Below are 18,911 nucleotides of genomic sequence, written 5' to 3'. Positions count from 1 at the left end.
TGACAGATATAACGTTAGCTAGCGACAACCATATTAGCTAGCTAATTTAACTATTAACTGTAGCTAGCTAGATAGTTACTTCGTAAAATGATACAACGTTGACAGAATCTACCTAAGAACGTGTGTAAGTTAAGTTATGCTTGCTAGCCATATTTGCTAGCTAAAAATAATTGTTATTCATGTCTTCTAAACATTATCTAACGAAAATACATTGACAGGGGAGATTACCGTGAGGGCTGCCTGTCACAGGTCCATGAGGAAGAGTGAAAAGAAGAGTGACATCTTGTTTCTCACTTCAGTCTTTCATCACACTTATCTTCACAGATGGTGTTAAAGCACTCCGTACCAGGGATCGTGGTCCAACGCCACTGCTCCTGTGTTGCAGAAAGTGCTGTGTGCAATCATCTGGTGGCCCTTCTTTACCAGACAGCGCACTACTCTCAACTAAACATTCCTGCTGCACCACCAGTCCACAGCTGCACAGACACAGAACAGCGTTGGCACGAGCCAAGAACACTTGTGAGTCTATCAATATCCATAAAAAAATGCACCTGAAAAGTATTCAGCCTATGTAACAGTAAATCCTTGTTAATTAGGGTGTGAAGCCAGGTCCGGTTGATGGGATAGTTCCGTAAACCTACTAACTCGTGTGCTGATGGAATAAGGTAAGGTATTTTCTTGTGATTTTTTCAAATTTATAAATCTGTATATTTTAATCCATTTTATTTCAACTTTTGGGCTTGTGCTGTTTCTGGAAAAGTCTGTGTCCACTATGAGTCTGTGTCATAGTAATCTGTCCAACCTGATGTTAAGGTTTAAAATGTTTTGCAGAAGTTGTCTCTACAAAGCACTCCATGGATATATGCCTGACATGGACCTTCTCCGCGTCTCAGAAACGTATGCCAACTTTTCTCCACTTGCTGCCCCTCTTGTGACAACAATGGAAATGTCAGCTGATGTGCCCCTGGTTGAGTCCGCCTTTGGGCCAGTGCAAGCTGGCAGTGTGCTGTCCTATCAACTTCCACAGCCAAAGACCCGTGAAATTGCCGATGCCCCTTCTCCACTAATACTTCCGTTAGATGGCAACAGGCTTCAGTCTTCCCAGTGTGCTTACGTCCTTAGCCATCAGGGGCCGTTCCAGGTCAAGGCATTAGAGACAACCTACGAGATGTCACACAAAGTCGAGTTTGCTACAAGGGAGCAGAGCAGCAGCCCGGAATGGCATCAGCTCAGGAAAATGAGAATAACATCGTCTCGTTTCCGAGAGATTTGCCATGTCCGGGGAGAGACCTCAGCGGACCGCCTAGCTGAGCGGATGTTCAAGGGATCTGGTGTGCAGACCGTGGAGATGAAGAGGGGGCTAGCCATGGAGCCAGTGGCAGTACAGGAGTACTGCACACTGAAGAATGTTAACTTCTTTCCATGTGGCTTCGTAGTGCACCCAGATGCTCCGTGGTTAGGATCCTCTCCAGATGGCATCATATTTGATCCCAGTGTGAGACCACACTTTGGACTCTTAGAGGTCAAGTGCCCAAATGTACCAAGTTAGGTTGACTGCCTTTACCTGAGGATACAGAATGGAGAGCTGAAGTTAAAGAGATTTCATGCTTACTACTGGCAGGTGCAAGGTCAAATTCTTCTCACAGGTTGTAGCTGGTGTGACTTTGTCATCTGTGCACAGGAATACATCCTAGTTGAAAGGATATCTAAAGATCTACAGGTTTCAAAAACTATAAGAGAGAAGGTTGAACACTTTTATTTTTACCACTACTTGCAGAAGTGTCTCTCGCACCTGAATGGATCCCCTGCATGGGTGCCAAGTTTAGTGGTTTCATGAAAAATAACTATTGATGTTCTTGTGAAGAAAACTGCAGTATAATATATTTGTTTAAAATAATGTATTTCAGCAAATGTTCATCAGTTCAGTTAATCAATTACACATCTCTAACATTGTATTCAGTCTTGCATTCTGGCTATTCTGTGTTTACTTGATTTCTTTCCCCCACCCCAAAACTCATTGCCTAATAAAAGCCAATTACAAGCTCCACACAAACTGATATTCACTACAACACAAATGATTGATACATGTCGTAGATAAACAAATTATTATTTTGCTACTACCAAATAAACACGTGTACATTTACACTGGCTTGGCCCATGCTCTGACCAAAGGTCCGTTTTGATAGTTGACCAACAGGCAAATAATTGGTTGATGCTGCCTGAGATGGTCAGGGGGATAACTGTGTCAAACAGCTTGTGCTCCTTTACTCTGCAGATCATTCTTTCAACATGTACTCTCAGCCTGGCAATGGATTGGGTCTCCCTAACCTCATGCGCTGGCATCTGTGTGCGTCTTGACAGAAATGCTGGCCGGTAGACCTTGCATGGAACAATGTCATCTACGAGAAAGCCCTTATCCACCATAATGGCCATGTCAGGGGGGAGTAAGGAAATAATTCCAGACTGCTTGAAGATCTCCTTGTCACTCACAGATCCAGCACACAACGATGACATAAAAGTGACAGCTCCATATGGTGACATTCCCAACATGCCCTTAAAGGTACAGTGTGACTTGTAGGAAGAAAACACCTCACTCTGAAGTAGTAGTGAAGATGTTTTCTGGCAGCGGAGTTCAGTGCAGTCGATCACTACCTGGGTGTCTGGATAGTCCTTGAACTCGGGTGGCAGGTGGGCTTTGATGGTTTCCCTGGGGATCCATATCCGTGCTGATCCAAGCAGACAGCAGAGGAAGTTGGCCCAAGAGATGATAATCCGGCTCACTGTCGATTGGTGGATGCTGAACCAATGGGCCAAATCCTTCTGCTTCAGACCCAGCAACAGATGAGTCATAAACAAGTAGAACTCGTCGATTGATGGCAGTGTCTGAACGAACGTAAAGAAAAACGTTTTAGTACAATATAGTCCTTACATTCGGTCCATAACAAAAAGTAAATCATGTTTTGAAATTACAGTAAGATCAAATAATATTCTAAGTATTTAATGAAGTTGTCCCTTACCGGTTTTCTTCGAGTAACACTTGTTTCAGATGGATTGGTGCTTGTGACTTATAAACTTGGTCTCTGCTGCCCGCTCAGTCAAGTGCCAGAAGGCCATCAGGTGAATGTAGATTGCAAATCTAAAGACAGACCCAGACTATTTGAATACCAAAAAAGCTCATTACTATTATTGCCCATCTTCTCTAAGCATCAAGTAGCACTAGACATGACCAAGCTGCTATTGTAGCCTGTTTTACTTGTTACTGCAATTCAACTGTAATTCATAGCAGCTATCATCACAGCAGTGAATTTGTTTTAAATGTTCCATTATTTAACCTGGGAAGTGGACTAAGAACCAAATCTTATTTGCAGCGACGACCTGGGAGCATTTTTGGGGGTTAACTGAAATCTAATGTAAAGACAATATACAGTTGAAGTCGGACGTTTACATACACTTAGGTCGGAGTCATTGAAACTCGTTTTTCAACCACTCCACAAATTTCTTGTTAACAAACTATAGTTTTGGCAAGTCGGTTAGGACATCTACTTTGTGCATGACACAATACATTTTTCCAACAGTTGTTTACAGATAGATTATTTCACTTATAACTCACTGTATCACAATTACAGTGGGTCTGAAGTTTACATACACAAAGTTGACTGTGCCTTTAAACAGCTTGATAAAATCCAGAAAATTATTCCATGGCTTTAGAAGCTTCTGATAGGCTAATTGACATCATTTGAGTCAATTGGAGGTGTATCTGTGGAAATATTTCAAGGCCTACCTTCAAACTCAGTGCCTCTTTGCTTGACTTCATGGGAAAATCAAAAGAAAATCAGCCAAGATCTCAGAAAAACAATTGTAGACCTCCATAAGTCTGGTTCATCCTTGGGAGCAATTTCCAAATGCCTGAAGGTACCACGTTCATCTGTACAAACAATAGTACGCAAGTATAAACACCATGGGACCACACAGCCGTCATACCGCTCAAGAAGGAAACGCGTTCTGTGAACGTACTTTGGTGTGAAAAGTGTAAATCAATCCCAGAACAACAGCAAAGGACCTTGTGAAGATGCTGGAGGAAACAGTTACAAAAGTATCTATACACACAGTAAACCGAGTCCTATATTGACATAACCTGAAAGGTCGCTCAGCAAGGAAGATGCCACTGCTCCAAAACCGCCATAAAAAAGCCAGACTACAGTTTGCAACGCACATGGGGACAAAGATCGTACTTTTTGGAGAAATGTCCTCTAGTCTGATGAATCAAAAATAGAACTGTTTGGCCATAATGACCATCGTTATGTTTGGAGGAAAAAGGGGGATGCTTGCAAGGCAAAGAACACCATCCCAACCGTGAAGCATGGGGGTGGCAGCATCATGTTGTGGGAGTGCTTTGATGCAGGAGGGACTGGTGCACTTCACAAAATAGATGGCATCATGAGGAAAGGAAAATGATGTGGATATATTGAAGCAACATCTCAAGACATCAGTCAAGAAGTTAAAGCTTGGTTGCAAATGGGTCTTGATGACCCCAAGCATACTGCCAAAGTTGTGACAAAATGGCTTAATGACAACAACGTCAAGGTATTGGAGTGGCAATCACAAAGCCCTGACCTTAATCCTATAGAACATTTGTGGGCAGAACAGAAAAAGTGTGTGCAAGCTAGGAGGCCAACAAAACTGACTCAGTTACACCAGCTCTGTCAGCAGAAATGGGCCAAAATTCACCCAACTTGTTGTGGAAGGCTACCTGAAACGTTTGACCCAAGTTAAATCATTTAAAGGCAATGCAGCCAAATACTAATTGAGTGTATGTAAACTTCTGACCAACTGAAAATTTGATTAAATAAATAAAAGCTTAAATACATAATTATCTCTCTCCTATTATTCTGACATTTGACATTCTTCAAATAAAGTGATGATCCTAACTGACCTAAGACTGGGAATTTTTACTAGGATTAAATGTCAGGAATTGTGAAAAACTGAGTTTAAATGTATTTGGCTAAGGTGTATGTAAACTTCCGACTTCAACTGTGCATTCAATGTGCCTACTTATGCTAAGATACGCTAGCCTAGTTTTAAATAACAATGAACACGTTCTTAAAGGTAAGATGGACTTTGGGATAATAATAATAATTCATAGTAAATAAAACAATAGTAATGCTGGATAACAATAAATCGCTACTGTACCTTGTGTAAAAACGCATATCCTCGTCAGAACCAGAAAATTGCACCAAAGCCGTTTTGGGCGGTCAGTTTCTCCAGCTTGGCTCGAAGCTCCTCAATTTCTCTTACGTGCTCATGATTTGCCATTAGGGCCGTGTCCAGGGCTGCGGGTTCAGGGGCTGCACAGTAATCATGTGCCTGGACCTGATCAGAGGTGGCACAGTCCATAGGCAGCGCACCTTGTTCTTCATCCTCCTCAGTCGGAGCAGGAGGTTTCAGTCTTCTTTCTCAAACACCAGGTATCTTTTCATTGTGCCAGTTCCATGAGAAGACTGTAGGAACAAAATCTATTTTTAGGAATTGTCGCTCCCCAATTTTTCCTTCAACAAAGTCACTCTCATTAGCACCTCATTCGCGGGGCTGTAATTTAAACGTAGCCATTGCAAACTATTTCAGTCAGAAATGCATCAACAACAGCTATCAAGCTAATGATAAAAATAATAGCAGAAATTGCTGCAGGAAGAGTCATCAACCCTGTATGAAGTAAATTAGAACGTTGGAGGCGGTATAATGCACAGAGCCTATTGATTGTCTCTTCTCTCTTCAGTCACGTGCTACATCCTGTTGTTATGTGAACGACTGGCTGAGCCTTGGATACATCCAGTATTGCCCCAAACGCGCATTACTTGTTCACTTACAGCCAGTAGTGATCATAACACCCCCACCCTCCTTGTTGAGGCTGGGCAGGGAGTGTTGAACCTGGGCTTGGTGCTGCCCCTGTTGAGGCAGGGCTGGGGGTGTTAAAGCTGGGCCTGGTGCTGCCCCTGTTGAGGAAGGTCTAAGATTGTTGAGGCTGGGCCTGGGACTACCCTTGTTGAAGCTGGGCTGATGGTATTTAGTCTAGGCCTGGTACAACCCCTGTTGAGTCTGGGCTGAGCCTTTTGAGGCTGAGCTTGGTGTGTGGAGGCTGGTCCAGGTGCTGCCCCTGTTGAGGCTGGTGCTGGTGGCCCTGTTAAGCCCTGTGTGCTGGGGCCTAATGCTCTCCTGCCCTGAAGGGTGAAAGGAACCACTTACTGTACATACAGTACACATATATAGCAACACAAGAATATAGATGAAGAGAGTAAGCAGTACCTGAACATATAGAAAAGCAGGTAAGCACTCCGGCCTCTGGTCCTCAGCACAGTGGCTTCATTGGACATTGACACTTGGCTGTCATTACAGCAGAACCAGTTTCCACTGGCATTCAAGATGTCACTAATGTAGTGCCCTGTGGAACAAAGAAGACAGACTCCAGGTCAAGGGTCAGGCTCTTGTGGGTAATGGAGTGTGTTATAACAGTTAAACAGTTCATTTGGAAGGTATTTTATCTGTTACAAGTGTCAAGTTTGGAAATCAGAGATAAACACATACACGTGGCATGCCTCTCCATTCCTTTGAATTAAATTGCGCAAACTCTAAACATATAGCAGTGCTTGTCGGGATGGCACTTCGCTCTGAAGCCTCCAGCCTTGCTCGCTTGGTCTAAGAGGATATCGGAGGGTCTAATTATCCCCTACACCAGGGTTCCACTCCCCCAAACCACTCCCCCAAATGTCATCATCTAATATTCCAGGAAATCCTTAAATAATGTGTCTTTAATGTTCTAACATCCTAGTTTTGTTTTTTAATTTCTTATTTTTTAAGTAAAAATAGTTTTTGCATCACTACCCCAAGTTTTCAAATGTAGGGTCAAATATGACCCGTATGTATTTCCTATGGAATTCACTGCATTGCGTCGTCAAATTGACCTTTCTTTTTGCTACAAAAATAAAATGTATGTAATTCATATAATATTTATTAAATATCTTGTTTTTAATGTTCATTAATCACAGTTTTCATTTCTCCTTTTTAACTAATTGAGTAAAAGGAGTTTCATTAGGAGGCTCATAAGAATGTTGCCAGATATACAACCAAAATGGTTTTACAGATGCCAATCTGAGGTATCCAATTCAGATGAACTTCCTGGTTCTTTTCCCTGTGCTTTTTGTGAAGAGGACACATTGGGTCTTTTGTGGGTTCAATTTTACTCGCCACATGTTGGACCACGACTCGATCATTTCAATAGACTTCTGGAGTTTTTTTGCAGCAAGTTGAGGACATTTGGAGCTGGACCAGTAGCAGAGGTCATCGGCAAACTGTGAGACTTGACCTACGGTGGGTGGAGGGTAGTAGATATCTGATATGTAGAGTAGAAAAAGTAGCGGGCTTAGAACTGCCCCCTGTGGGACACCTGCCTCCGGGGTGAAAGGTGAGGATATTGCTGTGGAGACCTTCACTTTAATTGTACGGTTGTGGAGAAAGCTGGTGATGATGTTTCTGATGGAGAGCGGTAGTTTGAGATTGGAATCTGCGAGCCGGTAACACAGTCCATTGTGCCACATCTTGTCAAATGCTTTCTCTATGTCAAAGAAAACCGCCAGGGTAAGTTCTTTTTTCTTGATGTTCCGAAGGATGTCCTCTGACAGTCTTAGAATGTTATCGGTGGTTGATCTTGCTTTCCTGAAGCCAGCTTGGTGGATTCCAAGGAGGCCCATTTCCTCGGTGTGGCCGCTCAGTCTTTGGGTGAGTACTCGCTCAAACAGCTTCCCGACATGACTGAGGAGGCTGATTGGTCTGTAGCTTGTGACGTTGTATGGGTCTTTGCCAGGTTTGTGGATCATTGTGACAACTGCAGATTTCCAGGGTAGGGGAAAGTAGCCTTCCGTGAGACATGCTGTGAAGAGGTTGGAAAGAAGGTGCAGGTATTCGTCAGGTGCTTGTTTGATGAGTGTGCTGTCAATGTTGTCTTCCCCTGGTGCTTTGTTTTTTGTTTTTTTCAGGTGGGTCTTGATTTCTTCAATGCTCACAGAGCGGGTGAGGGGATGGTCTACTGGTGTCGGATTTGAGGTGTACACTGTTTTCTGCATTTCTCTGTCGACAATGGTTTTCCAGTCTTTGTCAAAGAGAGGGTCGTCGGGACAAGAATGAACATTTTGTAGGTGGTTTCTGAATAATGTTGCTTTTGTTTTGTTGTCTTCGATGAGTTGGTTTTGAGACTTTAGCACAGGTATGATGTTATTGGTTTTGTCTCCGTTGATTGTTTTGATTTTTTTGCCAGAAGGTCCGGGGGTTGGTGTCTGTATCTAGCTGGTGATAGAAGGCAGTCCACTGTTTCTGTTTGTGGAGGGTGAGTTGGTGTCTGATGTGATTTTGCAACCGATTAACTTCTGTTTTCAGGTTGGGTGCTCTTGTTCTAATAAAGTCTCTCCGGATCTTTCTTTTCTGCTTGATGAGACTGAGGATATGTGGTGGGAGTTGTTGTGGTGGTCTGGTGGTGGTAAGTGGGATGGTCTCTTCCCGGGCCTGGATGAGGATACTCCCTATTCACTCCGCCAGCTGGTCCAGATCTTTGGGGTTCTGCGTTGTTACTGAAATATTTGTTATCTTGTCTGTAATGCAATTTCTGTATTTTTCCCAGTCTGCTTTCTTGTAGTTGTATTTTTGCTTTTCAGGTGCTTGTTGGAGTTGGAGAGAGAAGGAGACAAGGACAGGAAGGTGGTCACTTCCCACGTCGTGGCTGACAGAGAAGCTAAGAAGCTTAGCAGCCAAGTCTGGGGAGCAGAGGACAAGATCAAGGATGTCTGCCGTGGAGTTTGCAGAATGGATGTGTGTGGGCTCGTTGGTGTTGAGGATGGCCAGGTTTGTGCTGTCGAGGATATCCCTTAGTACTCTTCCCAATGTGTTTGTAGTATTACAGTTGAAGTCGATGTGTTTGGCATTAAAATCTCCCATTATGATGGTGTGGCAGTTGTTGTCTGCGAGGGTGGCGATCAATTTTTCGGAGGGTGTTGTTGCGGGTGGACAGTATATGGTGGCTACCAGAAGAGTTGTTTGTGCATTTAGGAGTATTTTCGCTACAGTGTACTCATTGTTGTTGAGTTCTTCTTTGGTGAGGTTGAAAACGGCTTCAGAGTACTCTATTCCTTCTTTTAAAAGCAGTGCCACACCCCCTCTGCATCCCTCTAGTCGATCCTTCCTTAGAATGTTAAAACCAGGAATATGGAATCTTACATTAGTACTTAGGAAGGTTTCGTTGATAGAGGCAATGCTGGTTTGCTTTTCTAGAAGAAGTTGCTTCAGCTCCTGCTCGTTTTTCCTTAACCCTCTGATGTTGATATGTAGAACATTTATTGGAGTAGCCATTTGGTTTGGAGTGTATTTAACTTGGAATCGCCTTCTACAGCCTTAAGAGGAGGGGCCATCTCTGTGTTTCCTTATGCTATCCATAACTCTCTTTACCATTTCTTCATCTCTGCATATTCCTTTCAGATCCTCCTGCAGGTGAGTGGTGCTGGTGAGAGGCTGGGAGCCCGAGAGGCTTGGTGTTGCGAGATGGTTGGTAGTGGCTGTGCTGATGGTGGTAGTAGTCCTGGTGGGCTTGGTGGTGGTGAGGGCTAGATAGGTGGGGCATTGTCTGGAGACCGATGAGTGGGCGCCGCCACAGTCGGCACAGCTGGCATCATTTTTCTCTTTGGGGCACTCTTTATGGTGGTGGTTTTCAGCACATCGCAGACATTTGATCTGGTTTTTGCAGTCTGTGAAGACGTGGTTGAATTCTTGACATTTGTAGCACTGTTTGATAATGGCGGGGGGTGGCCGTGCTTTTTCCACCCTGAAGTGGAAGTAGTTCATGTAGAATCCCTCTAGCAGTAGGCCAGGCGCGTCGTCCGGGTTGCTGAGGTGAATACGGATGAAAGTGGTCGGTTGCTGTGTGGCTCGGCTGACGATCCTGTACACTTTAGTGGTTGTAATGCGCTGCCTCTCCAGTTCTTGCTGGATTTCGTCGCTGGTGGTTTCCTTTTGGATGCCCTTGATGATAAGCTGTTTGGTGGGTTTGTTGTCTTGGGTGGTTTGGTTTCCTCTCTGTGCCAACCTGCACTTAATCGTTGTTCCGTTGAAGGCCCCTGTGGGCCAGGGGGAGAGGAGGGAGTTCATGGAGTGGATATCCTTGACAAATACAAGGATTCCACCTCTTCTCATCTGGATGAGCTTTTGCAGCTGGATATTAGGTTTATTGCGTAGGATTTCTTTGTAGATGTCTTTGTTTGAAGTAGGTGGGAGGGCATCACTGTTCAAGAAGTCAATTACCACAGGAGACAGTTTCTGCTTGTCGGTTGTGCTTTCCCTTCTGGCCTGTTTTTGTGGGTGGCTACTGTACAGCATCCCATATCTTCCCATATTATGGGTGACAATATCAGAATAGGTATCTTGAGGTGGGGATAGAGGTTGAGCTTGTGGAGGGTTAGTTGCTGTGCTTTCACTGTGTACAAGCGCCGTGCCCATTTCCATGAGGGTATCTTGTAGTTGGAGAGCAAAGGGGGCAAGAGGGGTTGATTGGGTATGTTTGCTGAGTTCACTGGCAAGATATTGGAGCTGGACTAGTACTTCATGGAGCGCTATAGGGTCCGTTTTGTCCTTGGTATGTGGTATTTCTTCTCCGGTGGTGATGCTTGGTGGAGAGATTGAGATGGTGTCCTTGTTTGGTTCAATACACTCCTTGGGTGGCCTGGTAGCATTCATTGGTTTGCTAGGTTCTTCAGGGGTGGGTTCGGGGGAGTTAGTGCAAAAAGAGAGTATTATCATTTCTTGCTGTGCAGGAGTGGCATAACAGTCCAGTGACAGTGTATTTTTCTTGCCTGCTTGGGACTTGACATACTTGGATAGGCGGGGATCCTTTTTGGCTTGATGAGGTTTTTCCTCCACAGATGGTGTCCTAGTCATGCCTGATTTCCCATCAAAAGCTTTGGTCCATATCAATTTTCTCTGTTCGCTTGTGATTGGGGGTGCAGTAGCCATTGTTGGTTTTGTAGTCAGGCTTATGGTAGGTTCAGCTTTTTAAGTTATTATTTTGGAGTACAAACACTTTCTAATACTGGGATAGTACCAGTGGTTAGTTATAAAATACTCCCTCAAGCTAAAATGGCGGCCAGACACAGAACAAATGGGCTCAAGCAATGTAGATTTGTTTGTTAGGATGAGGGGGGAGGAGGTGCAGTGCAGCGTGATAGAAAACCAATGGTATGTTTGTTATAAGCTAAAATACTACTGCATGAGCAGGAAACGACAAAACAGGCTAAAAAAATATGCGGTTAGAAATGCGTTTCTCTGGTGCTACAACAGAGAACTTCGTGACAGGACTAGGTTACCAGTGATACAATTAGTTTTAGAAAAAACTGGAACGCCTTAAATCAAACACACATTTTTACCTTGGAGAGTGCAGGGTTGTCTGGGCACAGTTGCGACAGCTCGACACGCGTTGGTAGTCGCTCGCTCTTACAGCACGAAGGAAACCCGACAGCGTGTTGATACCGGAATGAGAGAAGTCGATTTCTGCCTAAGAAAGCCAGGAATTACCCTTAAAAGGGCTTGCTCTTTTAGAACGCGTAGAATTCTCCCTCTCCTCCTGTCTCAGATGGCGCCTCCTTTTCCGAGTCCCTTGCCGCCTTTAACTCTTCCAGACATCGTGTGTTCGCTAGCTGAGTTCAAGTGAATTAATCTGACGTGAGAGAGAGATATTTGGAGCCTCTTCTTCTCCTCCTCCCTCTTGTACAGGTGTAAGGGATGTGAAACGGCTAGTTTCAATCGGTGACGTCACTTGCTCTGAGACTGTTGTTGATGATGTGTGCAGAGGGTCCCTGGTTCGGCCTAAAGTTATACTGTTACACAGGCTCCAGTCATCGGAGCACGAGTGGAATCCCACTCACTGTGTTATACTGCCATGCACACATTCCTACCCTGTTCATGTCAGCATCATTTATTCCCTCTCCCCCCTTTTTGACATGTCCTCCACACACACACATGGATTTGCTTTTTTCACTGACAGGGTGGGTGGCTCTTAAAAGAGCCTTTGGGTTACTACAGCACTCCAAATGGGCTGTTTACTTGGAGCTGGTGTACTTGGTCACGGCCTTGGTGCCCTCGGACACTGCGTGCTTGGCCAGCTCTCCGGGGAGCAGCAGGCGCACTGCGGTCTGGATCTCCCTGGAGGTGATGGTGGAACGCTTGTTGTAGTGAGCCAGGCGAGACGACTCTCCGGCGATACGCTCGAAGATGTCGTTCACGAACGAGTTCATGATTCCCATGGCCTTGGAGGAGATGCCGGTATCGGGGTGGACCTGCTTCAGGACTTTGTACACGTAAATGGCGTAGCTCTCCTTCCTCGACTTTCAGCGTTTCTTGCCGCCTTTCCCTGCGGTCTTGGTGACGGCTTTCTTGGAGCCCTTCTTGGGCGTGGACTTTGCTGGCTCGGGCATGATGCTGATGTCTCGTTGCTTCTCACAAACTAATGAGGGGGTGGAGAGCCCTTTCCCTCTTATGAAGACGAAGCTAAGCTAATTAGCCGGCCGTGGACACACCCCTGCTTTCTCATAGGCGCCCCTGCCATTTGCCCAGTGGAGCTTGTTATATAAGTATTCACACACATAGCTCATATAAACAAAGACATTCCGTCGTAAGAACACATACACCCAGCCACAAGACTGACCCCCTCTATTGGTCGGATGCTCAGGATAAGGCTCTGCTGTGCACCAATGGGGCTTCTGCTCTGGCTAGAGCAAGGCCCTCCTCCAACCCTCCGACCAGTCAAGAAGACCGAAACGACAAGACTCCACCTACTTTATTCTATGTATAAAAATGAATGTAACCGTTGTATAGGCTCTCTTTTTCACCTGGCTCCTTGCCGAGTTATGTGAACTAGGTCCGTGCACGTAAAACTGCGGGACAAGATATCTCTGACTCATTAAAACTGTCTTTTGTTACAACTGAAATCCACTCTGTCCAGCGTCCGTGATTTGGTCTGAACTCTCCAGTATTTGAACACTAACAAACTGAGCGCGCATAAGAGCCTTCCACTCAGAGGCTTGCTTCCCTAACAAAGACCATAGCCTATGCTCTGTCACTTGTGGGGAATGGTGTGTTTCCAAAAAAGTCCTACAATGGCCAGAAATAAGGCCCCCCTTTTTGGTACTTGGTGGGGATTTCCCAGCCGTGGTGCCTCAGTAATACGACTGTACGCAAAGTCTGCACTGAACATAGCCTCCTGTCATGAACACTCCCTCCCTGTCCACTCAAGAGTGGCTCGTGGTTTAATACGTCTGTACGCAAAGCCTGCACTGAACATAGCCTGCTGTCACGAATACTCCCTCCCTGTCCACTCAAGAGTGGCTCATGGTTTCCTACGATAATGGATTTGACCCTTTTGAAGCGGATGTGGGTGGCTCTTAAAAGAGCCTTTGGGTTCAAGTCGGGATGTTGACATTCCGAGAAGAGTGTGTTTAACCGCCGAAACCGTACAGGGTGCGTCCCTGGCGTTTCAGAGCGTAGACCACGTCCATGGCCGTAACGGTCTTCCTCTTGGCGTGCTCGGTGTCGGTGACGGCGTCACGGATCACGTTCTCAAGGAACACCTTCAGGACACCGCGGGTCTCCTCGTAGATCAGCCCGGAGATACGCTTCACGCCGCCACGGCGAGCCAGGCGGCGAATGGCGGGCTTGGTGATTCCCTGGATGTTATCGCGGAGAACCTTACGGTGACGCTTGGCGCCTCCTTTTCCGAGTCCCTTGCCGCCTTTACCTCTTCCAGACATCGTGTGTTCGCTAGCTGAGTTCAAGTGAATGAATGACGTAATTTTACAAGTAGACAATGGACCTGATCGGACAGCTCAGAGCCTCTGCTCTTTTCTGTCCATAAGAAACAGGTGCTTGGTGCTCTTATTATCTGCGTTTGGTGGACCTGATTGAAGCCAGTGGCACAGAAAGCGCGCGCTTTTGCCTGGCCTCTGCTGCAAAGCGGAGGGCGTTCGTTCTAGGGAACTATGGAGGAAGAAGAAATCAAAGCTACTTACATGCGCGGGAAACACACTCAAATACTGAGCTATGTTGAACACAAGGCCCAACTGTGATGTCCCACTCTTCACATTGATTGGTGTTGTTCTACTTGTTGTTGTTGTTGCACCTGATTCAACTCTTTCAATCAGCTGTGCCTCTCCAGGGCTACCACAAAAAATGGCTACTCTACCCCTGCCTGGAGTTGGGAAACACTGAACTAGTAGGATTCAACCCACTGCAGTTGCCAGTCACACCTAATAGAGATAGGCGTTAAAACCTCAAATAGTGTCACAAGTACAAAGGAGAAACGAAGTGGAACATACGGGAAACAAATACACAAGGAATGCCACAAACCCTATAAGGGGTCCGTAATGTCACCTCAGCAGTCACGTAGCTCTTGAAGGCCATGTAATAACGTCATTCTTCTTTTTCTTCCCTAGACAGGATCCAGGTGGCCATGGGAAGGGTGGTGATACCTCTGCAAGCTGAAACGCAGTAAAACATTCCTCAGACACCCACCCAACACACACACAATAAAGGGATCATTTTCCTATGCGTACAGAGGTGATAGGGATGTGGATGATAGGGATGGATGTGCAAATATTGTATGGTACTTTTTTCAAAAAACAATAACATAGCCTTATATTACGGAAATAGTGGTATGAGGTGGATCCTTTATAGGCCAGAGAGCCTCAGATGTTGCATTGAATGATCTCAACAGGTCAACAGGTAATTTCAAAGGGGACAAATGAGGCCCAAGGGCACATACTGGCGATTGACCAATCGGTGCAGTTTATTCACATCTCAGATGTGACTAGGTATCATCTTACAACTTATTGTTGCCATAATTGTCTCTTACATGTACTTAGTGGCTGCCGGCCCTCGGTTTAGTACATCGAGCAACAGAGGTTGCCTTTTAGGAGAACGACTGACAAGTGTTCAACTAGCTGGGATGCAGCTAGTGTCATCAAAGCACTTTGTCATAGCAAGTTAGAAGAAATAGGTTAAGCTTACGAAAAGGCTTAGGCTTACCCCAAATGCCACGTCCGTTCGTAGCTGTACTCCGTGTAGGCACAACAAGTCATCACACAGAGAGCACACTTGAAGCACAACTGCACTGCCTGGAAGGCTGCAACGGACTGATTTGGAATCCCTCAAACAGCACGCTAACTACATTCCGCTTTATGATGTCACAGTCAGCCCCTCGGAACACTGGTCCTCAACAATCTCAAACACCTTGGATACCCAAGCCAAACATTCTCGAATCACTCACATTCACGAATCAACCAGGGAGAAGAAGGCTGCCAGGAATTGAACGCTGAAAAGCTAACCTCCTTCACAGAGCAACATCATAGGACTGGGAGTTTGTGTTCAACAGCTTGCGTTCCCCTATTATCAAGGGCTTAGTTCCTCTATAGGCTACAGTGCAGATACTTCACATGCAGAGTACAACAACAAATAACAGAGGGCCTGTTACCACACCCTATAGGCTAGGAGTTGAACTTGGACCACAATGACATTGGTAGTAATTAGCCTGCAGCATAAATGACAGCTCCCTAACGGGGACATAAAGTGGAAATGGAAGTGCGACACATAGAGGAAAAATCCTAATCCTAATCAAATAGACACATTTTTATTTCACCTTTATTTAACCAGGTAGGCAAGTTGAGAACAAGTTCTCATTTACAATTGAGACCTGGCCAAGATAAAGCGAAGTGCCACTAACAATGGCCACACAGACCATTTCTCCCTCAACCTGATGCAATTGTCACAACAAGTATGTGCTCAAAATCAAACATTAACTACAACAGATCATCAAATAGGCAAACACATGCTCATGTAGAGTACCTCAAATTATACAGTTACTTTGTCACCAAACCTAATCTGTCATTCATCTACAAATACATGCTCTTCTAAAGCCACAATGCAATGTTCACATGTTCACATACATTTCATTTCTTACAATCTATGTCACTATTACTTCATTTGACTGCTCTTAAATCATATTCACTTAACCCTTTTCTTCACCTGCTGATTTTCTGCTGGTTTTGGCTCTTGCAGATTTGGACGTCATGTGAATCTGTTTCTCAAGTATCAAAAGAGAGTAAGTTACATTGACCTACTTTATGAAAAACGGAATGCTACTTTTCTCTCTAGCCTAGTTCACTCTTTATCTGTAAGCTCCCCTACTGGTGTAGGTAGCTCCAAAAAAAGGTACAGATGCCATTACCCCATGTAGCCTATAGAACTTAATCTCGACGACCACATTTTACACCAATGCACCCCGACAATCGGGAATCAAGTGGATGATTCTGGGACCAATTACAGGAGGGGGTCTGTTGGATGAGGGGTGTACTGAACTGTGCCTATAGCATGTCAAAAATCCCTCCAACGGGAAATAGGCCTTGGCAAATGGCCAGGGGCGCTGTCCTTTTCAGCACCACGGAGCTCCGCTATTACCTGTCTCATGAGTGAAGACGCAACAGCAGACAATTCCTGCTCTTTTGTCCTGCAATGACACACTTTAGCCGTGTCATTGCTGCATTTAACTGGCAGCCTGTATTTAGGGCCTTTACTTTGTCGTATCATTTGGTCAAGGGGTTTCGATTCCTCAGCAAATCTTCTTTGAAAAATGAACTAAATCCCACATCAGAAGTCGACTTCAAATCACGCCAAAGACACACGACTCTACTCAACGGGAGTCAGTAGTATCAAATATTCTGCACTGTGAAGGTGTCATGTGCTGAGCCATTTAGTTCCTTATGAAGCCTATTTACGAAGCCAATGCAGCAATCACCACGTACCTGCCTGCATTGGTGATTGCTATTCTGTAATTGGTCAACTACTAATAGGGCAATCATCCCGGCTGCTTGTGTCCTGTTTCGTAACAGCTGTTTTGCAAGCCCTTGACTTGACGATTACATCTATTGATTCCTGCTGTCCTGATACCTTTTCTCTTAAGGGATCTCGGATCTAGTCTAAAGGACTAACAATGGCTATGGCATTGGAATATTCAATCGCACACTGAATTCATCCCACATATCATTTTACTTTCAATAGCTTAGTCAGTCGCATGAATTATGGGGTGCACACAGCTAACGTTGTAATGATCGGATCAAAACATGGATTTTTGGGGCCATCGAGGAATGTCACATGGCCCAGAAATCATTGAATGGCCATTTTCACAAAGGAATAGACAGACTCTAGCATGTTACATTCCAAGAGCCATTGGAATCGAAAAAACAACGTGCCCCACTTGGGGACCCGAGGACCGAGTTTCGGAAACGCTGGGCCGAAGATCAAATACTATGACGTGCTCACACGCTGACAGTACCCGTGTTTAACCACTAGATGGCCTCCGTGCTCCACGGTAAACCTTTCCCCTCTCATCAGCAGCACTGCAACATGGGACTTTCAAAGTCAGTTGTCCTTAGCTACATAGTGACCATTTTTGCCACTTTTTGCCCCACATCATTACTATCACGCATTACTGCTAGTGTATTTTTCCCCTCTTCTACTCTAGGCATACATCTAATCACATATAGAGCGTTATTGAAACGACTCAGGTCAGTTAAGAAACAACTCTAATTTACAATCACGGCCGGTGGTGATACAGCCTGGAATCGAACCACAGTCTGTAGTGACTCGAGAGCAGGGAACGCTACGTGTTCGTCTACAACGTACACGGTGGGAAAGGGGCGTGTAGAAATGGAACAATTGTGCCTTTTTGACTGAAATATGGAGGTGGCTCTTAAAAGAGCCTTTGGGGGATTTTGGAGATCAGGTCATCGTTTATGTGCGCTCTCCGCGAATACGACGGGCCAGCTGGATGTCCTTGGGCATGATGGTCACCCTCTTGGCGTGGATGGCGCACAGGTTGGTGTCCTCGAACAGGCCGACCAGGCGCTTGCCTCCTGCAGGGTCATCACTGCGGAACTCTGGAAGCGCAGGTCGGTCTTAAAGTCCTGGGCAATTTCTCGCACCAGGCGCTGGAAAGGCAGTTTGCGGATCAGCAGCTCAGTGGACTTCTGGTAACGACGGATCTCTCTAAGAGCCACGGTGCCGGGCCTATAACGGTGAGGCTTCTTCACGCCGCCGGTGACCGGGGCGCTTTTGCGCGCAGCCTTGGTTGCGAGCTGCTTCCTGGGTGCTTTGCCACCGGTAGATTTGCGAGCGGTTTGCTTGGTTCTGGCTTAGCGCTAGCTAGCTTCCTTCTTTCACAGTCGGAGTATAGCCTCCAAACGCCTATTTGAAGTTTATAAAGCCGGCAGCGGCGTCTGCTGATTGGTCACCATCTCCGCACCGCCCTGATTGACCCGTTGCGGAGGCCTCCTCCGCCGCCCATTGGACGGGAGTCTCGGCCTCTCCGTGCCGCCCCAAAATGCAACCCCCACCCTCGCCGAGGCGCGCTTGGGTCTTTTGTTAGGGCCGCGAGCAACGTTACACTTTACGCGCAATATTGCTCTCTCATTCTAGCCTAGTAGTTGTTATCCTTCATTTAGGCCTCATGTGGGCACTTGATACGGTGCCGTGTATATGTGTGTGTGTGTATCTAACAAACACGCCAAATAATTGGCCACGCATAGAAAGGACACTTTGCGCTTTTGTTGAGCTAGGTGGTTGGCTCTTAAAATAGCCTTTGGGGGTTGAGTAGTCAAGTTGCAGCCGCACCAGCGATTTTACTTGGCTTTGATGGCCTTCTCAGTCTTCTTGGGGAGCAGCACTGCCTGGATGTTGGGCAGAACACCACCCTGAGCGATGGTCACGCCGCCAAGCAGTTTGTTCAGCTCCTCGTCGTTACGGACTGCCAGCTGCAGGTGACGGGGGATGATACGAGT

General features: G+C 45.7%; 4 protein-coding genes across 4 annotated transcripts; 1 reads left to right on the top strand and 3 right to left on the bottom strand.

Annotated features, from left to right (window-relative positions):
• Window positions 1-859: 859 nt before the first annotated feature.
• Window positions 860-1,657, top strand: LOC149975850 (uncharacterized). Its single transcript, XM_090205011.1, has one exon. It carries the CDS (start codon window positions 863-865, stop codon window positions 1,547-1,549), a length of 687 nt encoding a protein of 228 aa, XP_090061137.1. The 5' UTR covers window positions 860-862; the 3' UTR covers window positions 1,550-1,657.
• Window positions 1,658-12,125: 10,468 nt separating this feature from the next.
• On the bottom strand, window positions 12,126-12,582 carry LOC118956083 (histone H2B). Its single transcript, XM_036974154.2, has one exon. The coding sequence runs from the start codon at window positions 12,327-12,329 to the stop codon at window positions 12,126-12,128; it is 204 nt and encodes a 67-aa protein (XP_036830049.2). The 5' UTR covers window positions 12,330-12,582.
• A 915-nt stretch (window positions 12,583-13,497) lies between these two features.
• Window positions 13,498-13,832, bottom strand: LOC118940437 (histone H4-like). Its single transcript, XM_036949922.2, has one exon. It carries the CDS (start codon window positions 13,830-13,832, stop codon window positions 13,521-13,523), a length of 312 nt encoding a protein of 103 aa, XP_036805817.2. The 3' UTR covers window positions 13,498-13,520.
• A 4,033-nt stretch (window positions 13,833-17,865) lies between these two features.
• On the bottom strand, window positions 17,866-18,433 carry LOC110493922 (histone H3). Its single transcript, XM_021568521.3, is given in 3 exon segments — window positions 17,866-17,978; window positions 17,981-18,268; window positions 18,271-18,433. Coding segments are annotated over 3 exon segments (549 nt in total). The 5' UTR covers window positions 18,419-18,433.
• Window positions 18,434-18,911: the final 478 nt, after the last annotated feature.

Source organism: Oncorhynchus mykiss, chromosome 17 (genome assembly GCF_057628025.1).
Source record: "Oncorhynchus mykiss isolate SJ-2025 chromosome 17, ASM5762802v1, whole genome shotgun sequence".
NCBI lineage: Eukaryota > Metazoa > Chordata > Actinopteri > Salmoniformes > Salmonidae > Oncorhynchus > Oncorhynchus mykiss.
Note: the sequence above shows the minus strand (reverse complement) of the source record. Positions and strands in the feature narration are given on the sequence as shown.